The following is a 15624-nucleotide window of genomic DNA, read 5'->3' on the forward strand; positions in this document are numbered from 1 at the left end:
CAGGCCCAAGGCAGAAGTGGGGGCCCTCTCTTCAGTGTGTTTCCTAGCCAGGCAGCCCCACAGCCAGGTACAAGGTCAAATCTAGTCCTAAATCCTGGGTGAGGGTTGAGGGCAGGGAGGGCACACTGGCACAATCTGAGCAGTTTACAAAACGAGGGTGGCCTCCTCTCCCCCTGTGGCTCTTCTCTGAGCTGCTTCTGCATCCCAGAGCTCTCAGCCAAGGGAGACCCCGGCCCCAAACCCTGATCCTCCATCCTAACCAGGATGCCCCTCCCCAGGGCTTTCGGTCCCAGCTCGCTCCCAGTTCCGGGGGCTGCATGAAGCCCGGCCCGGGAAAGGGCTGGTGGCTGCAGAGCAATGGGACCTGGGACGGATATGGTGCTTAGGCACTTCGGAAGGGAGCGGGGATGGGGGTAGGGGTGGGTTGTCGGAGGGGCGTGGTTTGTGAAACGGGGCGGGGTCGAGCGGGCGGGGCGGGCACTAGGAGCAGGCGGCGGGGGCGGGGCCGGAGGCGGGGCCGGGGGCGGGGCCGGGGGCGGACTTGACAATGGTGATGACACTGGCCGGCGCCACGAGGGCGGCGGGCCCGCGGGCGGCGGCCACCGAGCGCGCGAAGCCCTGCAGCGCTTCGCACTTGCCGCGCAGCGCGTCCAGCTCCAGGCGCATGGCGGCGTTCTCGCGCGCCAGCTTGTCCACCTCGCGCTCCAGCTCCGACTTCTGCTTCTGCAGCTCCTCCTTCTGGCACACGCGCTTCACGCGGCAGCTGGCCGCGTAGCCGCGGTTTTTGAGCGTGCGGCGCCGCTGCTTGAGCCGAGTCACCTCCTCGGCCGAGAGCCCGCGCAGGTGCCGGTTGAGCTCACGCACCGACAGCTCCATCAGCGCTTCGTCCGACAGGTGCGGCGTGTTCTCGCTCAGCTCGCGCTTGATCTGTGAACAGCACAGTGGATGCATGGGGAAACTAAGGCCCGGGGTCGCCCCCCCCACCAGCCTGTGGGTATGCAGCCTTGGGCCTGGTGCACAACAGGTGGTGGGGACGGCTCCCCCTCCACCCCCAGGATTGACCCCCCACCTCCTGAGGCACTGAGGTGGTGGCTGGTCGTGCTCCAAGACCCCTGACCAAAACCAAACCAAACCCGTTGCAGTTGAGGCGATTCCGACTCATAGCGACTCTATAGGACAGAGTAGAACTGCCCCATACGGTTTCCAAGGAGCGCCTGGTGGATTTGAACTGCCGACCTTTTGGTTAGCAGCCGTAGCTCTTAACCACTACACCACCAGGGTTTCCAGGACCCCTGAAGGGAGGGAGAAACTAGGCCAAACCAGGATCAGAACACACCCAGGGATACTCCCAAAGAGGCCACCCCTGGCCCAGCCCGAATTCTACCCCAGTGTCCAGTCCTGGCCTCAGCCAGAGAAATCCAGCCCGGAAAGCCCCACTGAGGTCCTGCAGCCCAGTGGGTGTTATCCCGATGGGGAAGCAGACCCAGAAAGGGAAGTGACCTGCCCAGGGGCACACAGCCTGTGACCAGAGCCCAGCCCTGGCCCTCCCCTGCATCATGAACGCCTGATGCCTACTGAGCCACTCTTGGGGATTCCAGGAACTGAGGGGGAAGTTGGAATGGGGAAGCTATTTGCTAGCAGTAAGGGAGGGGGGCTGCCTCCTTACCTTCAGAGCTTTGCTGGACAAGGGGTCCACAGACATGTTTGCAGTGGGTGCCCTCTGGGTTGGAGACCTAAAGGAGAGAAAAGGCCAAGGTCACTGTTTTGCCCCCACTTAGAATAAAATCCAAATTCATTACTTTGGCCTTCAAGGCCCCTGCCTGTCTCAGAACTCATCTCATACCACCTTCCTCTGTCCCAGTGGTCCAGCCACAGTGTCCTCCTTAAATGGCTTGTTCCAGCCTCAGGGCCTTTGCACTTGCCGCTCACATTGCTGTTATCTTCCCTCCTATCTTCCAACGTCATCAGTTAAGTCTTTGCCCAATAACCACCCCCTCAGAGAGGTCTTCCCTGACCATTTTGGCTAAAATACCCCCTCCCGTTACGTCATGTTGTTCTTCTTGTTAGGTGTCATCATCGATTCCAACTCATAGCGATCCTGTGACAGAGTAGAACTTCCCCATAGGGTTTTCTAGGCTGTAATCTTTAGGAGGGATCCCTGGTGATGCAGTGGTTAAAAGCTTGGCTGTTAACCGAAAGGTCAGCAGTTGAAATCCACCAGCCGCTGCTTGGAAACCTTTTGGGGCTGTTCTACTCTGTCCTGTAGGGTCGCTGTCAGTCAGCTTTGACTTGACAGCAACGGATTTGGTCTCATTTTTGGTTTTAATCTTTATGTGAGCAGATCGCCAGGCTTTCTCCTGTGGAGCTCCTGTGTGGGTTTGAACCACCAACCTTTTGGTTAGCCGCTGAGCGCTTACCCATTGTGCTACCAGGACTCACCAGGTGTTACATCGTATAACCCCGCTTATTAACAGTCATAGCCCTCATGTCCTCTGCAGTTATCTCATGTTTGGTTACATGTTTATGGTCAATCTGTTCCTCCCACCCCTCCTCCACCAAAATGTGGGTCCCTGAGGGCTAAGGCCTTGCCTGCCTAAATCAGTGCCTGGCATATAGAAGGCTCTCAATGAATATACATCCAGTGAATGGACCCGCCCCCCCATTCTTCCACATGGGGTCCAGACAGGTATATTTGATATATTTTTTTAAAATGTGTCACTGAAGGATAACCTAGACACAAACAGGTGCCCAGGTCATAGGTGGTACGTGTACAAGTCAGTGACTTTTCACAGAGTGATACACCCATCCAACCAGCCAGAGAAATCACCCATCAAGAAACAACATGACCAGCTCTCCCACTCTCACCCCAGCCTCCCTCAGACCCAACCTGTGCATTTGGAAAAGCTCCTGGCACCTGGGGGTGCCCTGCAGGAATTCAACCCTACCCTAACCTAGACTGCTGAGGAGCCCACCGGCCTCTGATGCCTCCCCCGTGGACTTGGGAGCCCCCGTGTTCATTTGACAAATACTGGGCATCTACTATTTGCCAGGCATGTGCTTGGCACTGGCGAGACAGCCGTTAATAAAATCTCTTAGAAGGTACATTTCAAGAGTTGTTCCTCTGGGTTGGGGTAGGGGACCGACTCCCAAAGTCCCCTTGAAAGCAGTGATCCTCTCCGCCCTCAGTTGATCTGATCTTCTCCCCCATTCAGTGTTAGCCTGAGTTTCCTCATCTGATAACCCCATGGGGAGGGGACTGTGATAAGGTACAAAGGAGAACAGGGGAGGAAGAGGGGTCCTGAAGTGGGATGGTGAATCCATAAATTATTCTTAGCAACAGCCAGCGTGACACAGAGCAGGGGCACAAGCCTGAGTTCCGGCCCTGGCTGTTCAAGCTATCTGTGGGGCCAACCTCACAGCCTCAACTCTGCCTCTGACAGACTCAGCAGGCCCCGCTGTGTCTCCAGGGGACACTGATGAAATAGAACGTGAGTGAACTTTGCCCCAGATACTGCGGGGGCCTTTTGGAGGTCATCTCACTCATTAGCTGTGGGACTTTGGCAGAGCAGTTAGCCTCTCCATGCCTCAGTCTCCCCGTGGGTGACATGGGATGAATGGGTGTTAAATGAGATCATGTCACTCTTAGAACAGCCCCGTGGCTCCCATCTCACTTGGAGTCAAAGCCGAAGTCATCACAATGGCCCATAAGATGCCGCATGATCCCCTTCCCAACATGTGCCTCTCTGGCTTCATCTCCTGTTATGCTCCCCCTTGCTCAGTTTGCTCTAGCCACACCGGCCTCCTTCCTGGTCCTCCAGCACACCAAGCATGCGCCTCCTCAGGGCCTTGGCATTGGCTGTTCCCTGTGCCAGGCACTCTCTTCCCCCAGATATCCAGATAATGTTTGCGACCTCACTGCCTTCAAGTCTCTCCTCAAATCTTATGTTCTCATTCAATTTAGAATTTCCAACCCCTGTCCACTCCACTGCCCCGCCCCCCCAAATTAACACCTTCCATGGCTCCCCACTGTCCTGGGTTCTAGCCCCAGCCACGTGGCACCCAGCCTGGTGTCCAGCCCCAGGCTCACCTCCAGCCACTCCTGCTTCCATTCTGCACGCCAGTCACCAAGAACTTCTTTCAGTTCTAGTTGCTCACATCCCATGTTTTCTTGCCTCTGAGCACCCCCTCTTCCTTCCTTGCCTGGCAGACTCCTACTCCTCCTTCTGCCCCCCCAGGAAGCCCTCCCTGACCCCAGGACTTGTGAGACACCTCCCACCCCGCACTTTTCCCCGTGTTGTAATGCTCTGTTTCCTTCTCCCCACCAGACGGGGGTGGTGGCGTCTCTGACACTGTCACCCAGCTTGTCAGTGACCGAACTGCGTTTCAAGCCCAAGCCTAGTTGAATGCGTCTAAGAGAAACACCTGCTGGCCCTCATCTCCAATTCCGCCTCCTTTCTGTCTGCCCTCTGTGTTTCCGGCTTGGCCGGAGTAGTACGCAGATGCAAGGAGACAAGAGACTAGAAAGTTCCTTCCACATGACGCTTGACCCCCTGGTTGGGTGTGGGAAACAGGAAAGGAGCACTGGATTCAGAGCCTGGGTTTGAGTCCCATCTCTGTTTTCTCTAGGCTGTGTGACCTTGGGAAAGCTACTCCACCTCCCTGGGCCTCTACTTTCCCATTTGTAGGATGGGAACAATCCCTACCTCACAGGGTTTGGGTGAGAGGAATCCAAAGAGATAATATAGGTGGAAATGGCTTAAACTGTGGAAGACAATGGGCATGGGGGTGGGGGGATATTAGAATTGCAGAGTCCATCCAGAGGAGAGAAGCACCCAGGCCTGCAGCCAGCACTGGGGCCTCACTCTGATTCACCATCTCCTGGCCAGCCAAGGTCACCTGGGGAACAGCAGGAAAGGACCTTTGAGATCACCTGGCCACCTCCTCATGGTACCCAAGGGGAGGTGGAGACCCAGAGAGGAGCAGCTCTGGCCTGAAGTCAGACAGTGGGGGAGTGACTGCCTTCCCCCAAAGAAGGAGGAACTCTGAACACCTGGAAAGACTCCAGGACTGTGTCTAGAGCTTATCTCCTTGGGCCTCCATAGACTCTGTGAGGCACCACTCAGAGAACTCAAGAGTAGCCCAGGGTCACACAGCCAGCAGGCCTGAGGCTGCACTGACTCACATGCCTCCTCCCATGGTAGTCCTGGCAGGGCACCCTCTCTCGGCCCCATTTCCCTACCCTTGTGAAGAGGAGGCTGGATTTGCTGTTCTCCAAGGCCGCTCCAGCTCTGCTATGCTAAGATTGGTGTTGAGCTTGCTAGGAATATGCAAACAACATGCAAATATCCAAGCCCCTCTTGGCCAGCTGCTTGGGGAGCAGGAGCTGGAGTGATAGGTGATGCCCAGGAAGCCAGAGAGATCTGGTGGAGGAGGGGAAGCCTCTCCCTAGGTAGGTAATGACAGCCTGTTGAGTACTGGATGCTGTGGCTGGTCCAAAACCTCGGAGGTGTGGCCTGACCCCTTGGATAAGTCGTTTGTCCCTCTGGGCCTTGGTTTCCTCACTTGTAAAGGGAGATGCTCATAGTAATACTTGTCTCCGTACAGATTAGATAAGATATATGAATGTGCTTTGAAGGCAGAAAAGTGCGGTGCACACGAGAGCTATTTGTGCATAAAACACAAGAGGCTTAAATCAGACCAAACAAAAAAAACCCAAACCCTTTGCCATCGAGTCGATTCTGACTCATAGTGACCCTATAGGACAGAGTAGAACTGCCCCATAGGGCTTCCAAGGAGTGTCTGGTGGATTCAAACTGCCAACCTTTTGGTTAGCAGCAGAGCTCTTAACCACTGCGCCACCAGGGCTCCATAAATCAGACCAGGAGCGGCAAATGGTTAGCTCACCTCCCTATTAGCTCTCCCTCCACTCCTAATACAGACAGACATCACTAATCAGTCACAGCGCTTTTTCCCACTGAGGTTAGCTAGACAGAATCCTTCCCAACACAACCCTGTTTTCCCTTGAGCTTGGACACAGCCTCAGGATCCTTCCCAACACAGCCTTCCAGAGTAGACCATCCATCCCCTATTCTAGATAATGGCTGAAAGGTCCCATCCACTCAGCTGGCTGTGATTCTAAGTACTTTCCGGCCTTAGGGAGGTTTTGAACCTTTTCTTCCCTCCTTTCCTCTGCCCCCTCCTGCTTTAGCCTCAGCCCCCTGACTGCATCCTGGATGTCAGCTGAGGCACCCATGTTTGCCCAGGAATGTCCTGGCTCAGCAGAGTCAAGCAGTCACAGAGGGAAAGTCCTAAGAAGGGGGAAGTTTTCGACAGCCTCAGGCTTTCAGCTTCCAACCCCAGCCCAGGGGCCTGCGTTCTCCGCCAGGCTGCCTCTGCCAGTCTGCTGACCCTGGGCCTGGCAGGGTCTGTAAGGGCCGGTGCCAACAATTGTTCCAATCCCCTTGTTCTGCAAATAAGGCAACAAACAGCTGTTTGGTGGCAGCTGTGGGCTGGAACCCAGGGATTGTCCCCAGCTCAGGGTTCTTCCTTCAATGTCAGCCTCTCCTCTTCACGTACAGGCCAGCAGAGCTGACGTCCTGGGTCTGCAGGTTCCTAGCATTCTTTTGGAGGCTTTGAGAGGGAGCTTACTCTTGGGGAGATTGACAGCTGCCTTGCCCAGTCAGCAGCCTTCCTACTACACCCCTCTGCACTCTCCCCCCAATCCACTCCAGAGTCATCCTGCAGGCGGCCCACCCATTGGCACCGGCTCCTCTCTGGCTGCCAAGCCATTTTGCTTGCTCTGTGAGGACAGAGGGAAAAAATGTGTTTTCCTGGGCCTTGGCAGCCAGCACGGGTACAGCCTCCTCCCTCCTGGGAGGGAAAAAAGGCTGGAAGAACCCAGCACCACAGGGAAGCAGGGGCTGGGGTTCCAGCCCTATGCTGCCACCCACTCACGCTCACGCTGTGACTTCAGGCACATCACTGTCTCTCTCTGGGCCTCAGTTTCCTAACATGCCAAAACTCCACTGAGCCTAAGGTGACTTCCAGCACCAACAATCTCAGAGTTTAGAGTTTAGAGTGTCAGATTTGAGCCCCAAATGAAGCTCCAAGGCCACCAGTACAGTGGAGGCCTTTGAGGAAGGTAGAGGAAATCAGTGAAGGCTTCCTGGAGGCAGGGGCTTGAAAACAAATTCAGAGACCATGAGCCTTGACTCTCTTCTTCTCCACCTGGGTGGCCAGAGATTTCTTCCTCTTTCAGCAGAACTATGACCACCTTCCTCTCTGGTCTCAGGCCCCCAGTCTTGCCTGTCCTCCCAACCCTCACAGTCCACACAGTGGGGACCTCAGGCCTCCACCACATTCTCTCTCTTCTGCCTTCCAGAATCCGCAGGCTAGCAACAAATGAATGAATGGCCAGTCAATTCTACTGTCCCTGCATGTTCTCCAAACGAGCAGCCAAGGTGTGTGTGTGTGTGTGTGTGTGCGTGTGTGTGAGGGAGGGTGTCCCCTGAGCCCTGAAGGATCTGCTTGCTTTAGGGGGGCTGCTCCAAGAATCCTACAGCTCCTGCCCAGGCTTCCAGCTTCCCTGGGGCTCCCAGGCTTTTTTCTCCATGTGTCCACAGCCTTCCCAGACATGGGTCCAGTGCTCATTCATTCATTCATTCATTCAGCATACATCCATGAAACACCTACTGTGTGCCAGACTGGGTCCTGAAAGGCCCAAAGATGAGACACAGTCTCTGCCCTCCAGGGCCCCACAGACTATCATCACTCAAGTGGAGAACTCAGCTCACTAGTCACCTCCTCAAGGAAGACTTCCTTGATTGCCCTGGTTAAGTAAAAGACCAGAAACCAAACCTGTTGCCTCTAGGACAGAGTAGAACTGCCCCACAGGGTTTCCAGGAGTGGCTGGTGGGTTTGAACTGCTGACCTTTTGGTTAGCAGCCAAGCTCTTAATCACTGTGCCACCAGGGCTCTGGTAAGTCAGAGGTCCTGTTATATACTTTCAAAACCCAATGCCTGCCCCCTCATGCCCAGCATCCCAGCTCTTTGTTTCTTTCCCCTACTTAACTGTAAGCTCCCAGAGGGTAGGCTCCGGGTCTCATTTATTCACCATCTTGCCCTCAGCACCTGGCCCGTGACTATGCAGGCACTGGGGCTGAGGGAGCCCATGCTGAGTCCAAACCCCTAGTGGAGGCCCAGGAGTGATTTAACAGGAGGTTAAACTTTCAGTGCAAACTTTCCATCTATGACTGCGCCAAACGGCCACTTTCCCTCCTCCCTGACCCCCGGCCCTCTGAGGGGAGGGTTCCTACCCAGTTTTGAGGGTAGCCTGCTTGGTTCCTATGCTCCTGGCCACAGCCTCCACTTTGTACTCAGACCCCACATATTCCTGGACACCCCCGGCTCCCGGCCTTCTTTCTCTGCCACAATTCCCCTGGAAAACAGGCTGTGTGTAGAGGCCGCCCAAACATTCCTCACCCTACCCACAGCTTGCCAGTCTGGATGTGCCTGCTGCTGCAGACGGGGACACTGAGGCTCCCAGCTATGGTAGCAGAGCTCATCAGGGCTCAAAGATTGAAAGACGAAAGATCTTCCATGATTCTGTAGCCCTGTCTGTGCGAGGGACAGGGAGGGCAGAATAGGGCCAAGGAGTCCCTAGCATTCCCCGCCCTCCCCCCCCCTTCCCTCAGGCCACTGGGCTAAACAGGAGCTTTCAGCAGGACCGATGGGTGGGGTGGGGGCGGGGAGAAATCCTTGAGTGGCTCGAACAGTTAAGGCCTTGACTAGTAGCCTAAACCCTGCTGTCGTGGAGTCCATTCCAACTCATAGCCACCCTATAGGATGGCACTTTGAACTCAGCCAGAGAGAGGCACCTAGGAAGACAGGCCAGGTGATCTGCTTCAGAAAAGTCACAGCCTTGAAAGCTCTATGGAGCAGTTCTACTCTGCACCCACTCAAGGGAGGGCAGCTAACAACAGTGGGGGGAGAGGGCTAGGTCTGCGGCCCCACCCTCACACATTAACCTTTTATATGCACCAAGCCTGTTGACTCTCCCTGGCCCAGGGTGGGGACTCCGTGTTGGTGGCTGGCACAGGTCTGTCAACTAGTTCCTGGGGTCCAGCTGTCAATCTGTCTGACTAGTACCACCTGTGAACTGGAACCACCAGGAGAGCGGGAACCAGCTCCACCACCTCCTCTGGTCTCACTCAGCCCCCAGCCCTGCAGGTACAGCCTCCGGACCCCAGAGGAACCACCCAGAGGAGTCATGGCAAGAAGCCTCCAAAGACCTTCTTTACTGAGAGTTTTCTGGCCCTTCCTGTTTCTCCTGAGACTATGGGCTGGGCAGACCTAGGGGGCCACGGGAGCCCCAAGGCAGCGCCCTCCCCAGGGAGCCTGGAAACCTGGGGACAAGGATCAGGTCTCTAGCCCACTTCGTTGCCAGATCCACCAGGGTGCTGGGGCGAGGTGTGGTACCACTCACTCCGCCGCCACTTGAGCCGGGCGGTGTCTTTGATACCTCGCCCCACCCAGTGGCGGCAGGCTTCAGCTCTGGGCGGGGGACAAACGCGCGGTCACACGGTGGTAACAGTAGCGCAGGGAAACTCCGGGGAGAGCAGGGGGCCCGGCCGCCACTGGCTGGTGGGAAAGGGGCGGCCCAGGCAAGGATTCCCAGACCCGGTGTGGCCACAGGCGGCGCCGCTTTCTTCGCCGGGGTCCTCATTCCGAATTTACTCCCAGGGCACACGCTCTCCGAGGTACACACGCTAGGACACAGGTCCCAGACTCTTCACCGGCCAGGGAGCTTGTGCGTGTACACACGCACAGAGACACACGGTACACAAACGGTACACAAGCGCACACACACAGCACACACGTACACGCACGCACGCACACACAGTACACACGGTATACACACTCGTACACACAGTACACACACACGCGGCACACACACATGCACGCGCGTGTACACATACACACGGCAAGCACGCACGCTGTACACCGCGTACCCGCCCTGGGCAGGATACCAGGACCCGGGCCAGAAAAACACGCCCGCGCGCCCCGAGACGTAAACAAACCGCGCACGCACGGCCGCGGGCTCCTGGCCAGGGTCTGTTCTACCCGAGTCACGTCCGTGCGCACGGCACCCGCCCCGCCTGGTGGACGCTGAGCTCTGCAGCCGCACGCCCCTGCCTCCCGGCCTCACTGCACCCAGACCCGGCGCCCCGAGAGGGGCCCCACCTCGACTCCATCCGCCCAGCCAGCCACGACCCCGTCTGGGTGCCAGAGTTCTGGCCTCCCCACCTGCTGGGGGCCGGAGACGGATACCTGGGCCCGGTGCCCCAACCCCAGCACGTCCCCGGGCGCGGAGACCCTCCCGGTTAGGGCCCCGCACCCCCCCCCCCCCGCCAGGGCACGTCCCTCACCGACTCTCGACGCGCTTCGCCTGGCGCCCCGGGCGCGCGGGTCCCGCAGCTTTCCCGCTAGATCCCGGCCCGCGCGCTGGCCCGTCTCCACTTCGGTGCCGACTGCGGGTGGCTCGGAGCGGGGCTCCTGGAGCGCCGCGCGGAGTTTTGTTGTGGGGCGGACGGCGCGGGGGGCCCGGGCTGCGCGGAGTTGTAAGGCGAGCTTCCCGGAATTACTCACTCACAGGATTCCTTTCATTCATAAAAACCCAGTCATGCGCTGACGTCACCGCCCCGAGCTAGGGCCCCACCCCGCCCCGACCCCGCCCTGACCCCGCCCCTCGTCCTGACTCCGCCCCCGGGCCCTCAGACGTTGGAGAGTTTCTAGGAGCCTGGTCCCTTTTGCCAGTGCCCGCTGGGTGCATTCGCGTGACACCTTGCTAGAGCCGCGTGGGTGGAGGTGTCATTTGCCTCATGTCACAGTCGTCTGTCCCGGGCCTCTTCTCCTTTCGACTTATACACTCCTTGATGATCTCATGCAGTCCCGTGGTTTTAAATGCCATCTCTATGCCCATGAGTAGCGAATTTGTATTTCCAAAGTGAACAGCTTCCCTGAGTTCTAGATTCCTATCCAGCTGCCACTCGGCGCCTCCACGTGAGTGCCAGACGGGAACTGCAGACGCAGCGCAGCCAAAATCAACGCAGCCAAAATCCCTGTCCTGATCGTCAACCCTACCTCAGGCTCTCCCCCTTTATCCCTTCTCAGCTAGCTGTTCCAGCCAAAAACCTAAGAGCCTTGCTCCATTTTTCTTTCTCCTTCACATCATAAATCAGGCTGGTTCTCCAACACGTATCCTGAATCTGGCCATTCTCACCACCTGCAGGCCTCGCACCTAGTCCTGACACCTCAATTTACCTGGACAATGGCGGCAGCCCCTCATACCCTCCCTGCTTTTTCCCTAAAGGCTTTTATACACTATGCAATGTTCTCAAAACAAAGACGAGATTGCATCACGCACTTCCACCCTCTGGCTTAATGCTCTCAATAGCTTCCTTTTGCACTTAGAATATAAACTACACTCTTCTCCTTGTCCTAACAAAAAGAAGAAAACCAGTCGTAGAGTTGACCCTGACTCATGGCAACCCCATGTGTGTCAGAGCAGAATTGTGCTCCATAGGTTTTTAATGGTTAATGTTTTAGAAGTAGATTACCAGGCCTTTCTTCCAAGGTGTCTCTAGGTGAACTTGAACCTTTAACCTTTCGGTTAGTTGCCAAGTGCATTAAATCGTTTGCACCACTCAGGGACTTCCGCCTTGGTCTACAGGGTTGCAGCAGTAAATCAACAGGGAACTGCCAGAAATTCAAGCCGGATTCAGAAGAGGACCTGGAACCAGGGATATCATTGCTGATGTCAGATGGATCCTGGCTGAAAGCAGAGAATACCAGAAAGATTTTTTACCTGTGTTTTATTGACTATGCAAAAGCATTCGACTGTGTGGATCATAACAAATTATGGATAACATTGCAAAGAACAAGAATTCCAGAACATTTAATCATGCTCATGAGGAACCTGTATATAGACAAAGAGGCAGTCATTCAAACAGAACAAGGGGATGCTGTGTGGTTTAAAATCAGGAAAGGCGTGTGTCAGGGTTGTATCCTTTCATCAGACTTATTCAATCTGTTGTTGTTGCTGGGTGCCATCGAGTCAGTTCCGACTCATAGTGACCCTATGTACAACAGAACAAAACACCCCCAGATCCTGCACCATCCTCACAATCGTTGTTACACTTGAGCCCATTGTTGCAGCCACTGTATCAATCCATCTCGTTGAGGGCCTTCCTCTTTTTTGCTGATGTTCTCCTTTACCAAGCATGATGCCCTTCTCCAGGGCCTGATCCCTTCTGATAACATGTCCAAAGTACTTGAGACGTAGTCTTGCCATCTTTGCTTCTAAGGAGTATTCTGGTTGTACTTCTTCCAAGACAGATTTGTTCATTATTTTGGCAGTCCATGAACCAGAGAGATGGCTCTTGAGGTGATGGTGCTCCAGGCGTGGAAACAGTGTGAGTAAAGGAAAGGGAGACTATCACAGCACTTATTTTACTGTGCAGGATGTAGGACTTCCCCAATCTAAGAGGCCTTTGTTGGAGCTCTGGTCACCTGCAAGGCTCCACCTTTCCTCGACATAGTGTCATTTGATTTCAGGGTCCTTGTCATGCTTTCTTCCCTCTGGACCTTGGTCCACCTGGGATTGTGACATCTATCCCTTACCTCCCAAAGACCTTGAGTGTCTGAGGAAATGCTGAGGCAGCTTTGTTCCCCCAGCCGTGGAGACTAGATGAATCCCTGAAGCTATTGCCCTGAGATATTCTTAAAACCTCGTCTTAGTTATCTAGTGCTGCCATATCAGAAATACCACAAGTGAATGGCTTTAACAAACAAAAACTTATTTTCTCACAGTTTAGGAGGCTAGAAGTCCGAATTCAAGGTGCCAGCTGTAGAGGAAGGTCCTTGTCTCTTCAGCTTCTGCTTCCTGATTCCTCAAAAATCTCCATATGTCTTGGCGTCTATCTTACCCTATCTTTGCTCCCTTGTCTAATCTCCTTTATATCTCAAAAGAGATTGACTCAAGATACACCATATTAATCCTGCCTCATTGCCATAACAAAGACAACCCATTCCCAAATGGGATTATAAACACAGGTGTAGAGGTTAGGATTTAGAACACATATTTTGGGGGGACACGATTCAATCCATAACAAATCTTAAACTAAAAATTTCCCCTAAAGTTTTAAAACCAGATAGTAGCTTAGGTTAACTAATAAAGAATGTCTGCCTTGAGGGGGACAGGAGCTGGTTGAATGGCCATGGGGAATACAGGGTGGAGAGGAAGAGTGTGCTGTCACATTACGGGGAGAGTAGCTAGGGTTACACAGCAAGGTGTGTATAAGCTTTTGTATGAGAGACTGACTTGATTTGTAAACTTTCACTTAAAGTAAATTTTAAAAAGTGCTCGAGCATTGTGCTCTTTTAAGATCTATTTAGTGTGGTTTTGCTATATGGGGTCAAACTGAGAACAGAAACTTGAAAGATTAGATGGGAAATGTAGGGGGTAGTGAGTTTATGTCAGTGCAGGAAGAACAATTCGGGGTGCGGGGCCAAAATGACGGAGTAGTCAGATGCTTCCTGTGGTCCCTCTTACAACAAAGACCTGAAAAAACAAGTGAATTGATTATGTGTGACAATCTAGGAGCCCTGAACGTCAAAGGCAAAGTTGAGGAATCGGACTGAGTGGCAAGGGGAGGGAGAGACCGTTCAGAAGCAGCAAGGAGTTGCCAGACCTGTCTTGGCAGGAGCCAGCACCCCGCAGGCCAGATCCTCTGGCATGAGCACAGTGAGGTGCTTAAGCAGTGGCGTTTGGGATGCATTTTACACACCAGGAGAGACCAAGTGGTGGAGAGTCCACTCACGCCTCCAGAATCAGTGAAAAGCAGTGCTCAATCGGCAAAAGATAAGTACATGTGTGTATAAGCTTTTGTATGTGTATTACGCAGATCAAAAAACTCCCTTTTGGGAAAAACCTCTCTCCCATTTACCTGCCTCCTTCCTGCTCTGCACGGGTCTGAGATGGCTTCAGAGATTGCCGCATCCCCTGGGCCAGAAGTAGGACTTGTCACGCACCCTGAGCCATCCTCCCAGCCTTGGAGAAGGAATGAATCAACAAACAGAAAAAAATAATCTGCTGGCTCCCCTAAACCAGGAACTCAGGGCAGAAACAACCCCTTTGCCTAGGCACAGGCATAAGGAGCCACAGACTTTGAATGCCTTTCGCCCCTGCGGAGACCTGTGTGGGCCCATTACAACAGCGTAGGCCCTCGTTAGCAAAGTACAACTGGGTATATACCTGAAGTCTAACCTCAACCGTATCAGCTATATGGTGGAGAAGCAGGTTTGTGACATTTGACACCACTCTGCCTATTAAGCAAGTGTTCTTACCTACCCACATCAGGGGCCTGAGGGGTGGTGGCTTCACTCATGCCACCTAGCCACCCACGACAGGGGCCCAAGAATAAGTGGTGCCTCCCAGTCCTTATATCCAACAGCATTGGGTGGCCATAGTCTGGCTGCAAAATCCACCCACCTATTCACTGTAGGGAACAGGGACACGCTTTCCTCACAGATACTTGGGGGCAGCTGTCAGCCTCCTGCCTTGCTTTGCGTGTGACCCCATGTTGCAGCCAGATACCTGTGCCTACACCGATCACCCCTGCCTGTTTAGGACTGTAGGTGAGAGTCTGCACCACACACTTGGTGACCGACTACTTGGACACCTGAGCTGAATCCATACAAGAAAAACAAATGGACTCCTGGACTCACATACCTAGTAACAGCGCTAACTACCTGGTGACAGGATGATAGAGCTTCAAAGGCACTAATAATCAAACTAGCTCACACGAGCAGCCTACTTGGGCATATCAAAACAAAACAGAACAAGATGCTAGACTATGGTAAGCAAACATAAAATAAGTAAATAAATACAATAGCTTATTGATGGCTCAGAGACAACAGTCAATATCAAATCATGTAAAGAGGCAGACTGTGATGGCTTCAGCAAGCTCCTAAAACAAATAATCAAGAAATATTCCAGATGAAGAGAATTTCCTGGAATTATCAGAGACAGAATATAAAAGATTAATATACAGAACTCTTCAAGAGATCAGGAAAAAGATCAGGCAGAACACAGAGCAAGCCAAGGAGCACACAGACAAAGCAATAGAGGAACTTAAGAAGATTAGAGAAGAGCATAATGACGAATTTAACAGGCTGCAAGAATCCGTAGAGAGACAGCAAACAGAAATCCAGAAGATTAACTATAAAATTTCAGAATTAGACAACTCAATAGAAAGTCATAGGAGCAGAATTGAGGCAATGGAAGTCAGAATTAGTGAGATTGAAAATAAAGCACTTGACACCAACATATTTAAGAAAAAATCAGATAAAAGAAATTAAAAAAAAAGATGAAGAAACCCTAAGAATTATGTGGGACTCTATCAAGAGGAATAACCTATGAGTGATTGGAGTAGCTGAACAAGGAGGGATAACAGAAAATACGAGAGAATTGTTGAAGATTCGTTGGCAGAAAACTTCCCTGATTTTGTGAAAGATGGGAAGATATCTATACAAGATGCTCATCGAACCCCACGCAAGGTAGAT

The 15624-nt window shown here is 53.6% G+C and overlaps 1 protein-coding gene across 2 annotated transcripts; it reads right to left on the reverse strand.

The window, feature by feature from the left end:
• Positions 1–480: 480 nt before the first annotated feature.
• MAFF (MAF bZIP transcription factor F) lies at positions 481–10705 on the reverse strand. Of its 2 annotated transcripts, none has more exons than XM_003419835.4 (3): positions 10428–10705; positions 1667–1733; positions 481–927 (listed from the first exon to the last, which is right to left on the reverse strand). In XM_003419835.4, exons 2-3 carry the CDS (start codon positions 1700–1702, stop codon positions 481–483), a joined length of 483 nt encoding a protein of 160 aa, XP_003419883.1. In that variant the 5' UTR covers positions 1703–1733; positions 10428–10705. The 2 variants fall into 2 exon arrangements, with proteins under 2 accessions (XP_003419883.1, XP_023415694.1); XM_023559926.2 differs by lacking the exon at positions 10428–10705 and adding an exon at positions 1847–10385.
• Between the last annotated feature and the right edge of the window lie 4919 nt (positions 10706–15624).

This window comes from Loxodonta africana, chromosome 4 (assembly GCF_030014295.1).
Source record: "Loxodonta africana isolate mLoxAfr1 chromosome 4, mLoxAfr1.hap2, whole genome shotgun sequence".
NCBI classification, from domain to species: domain Eukaryota; kingdom Metazoa; phylum Chordata; class Mammalia; order Proboscidea; family Elephantidae; genus Loxodonta; species Loxodonta africana.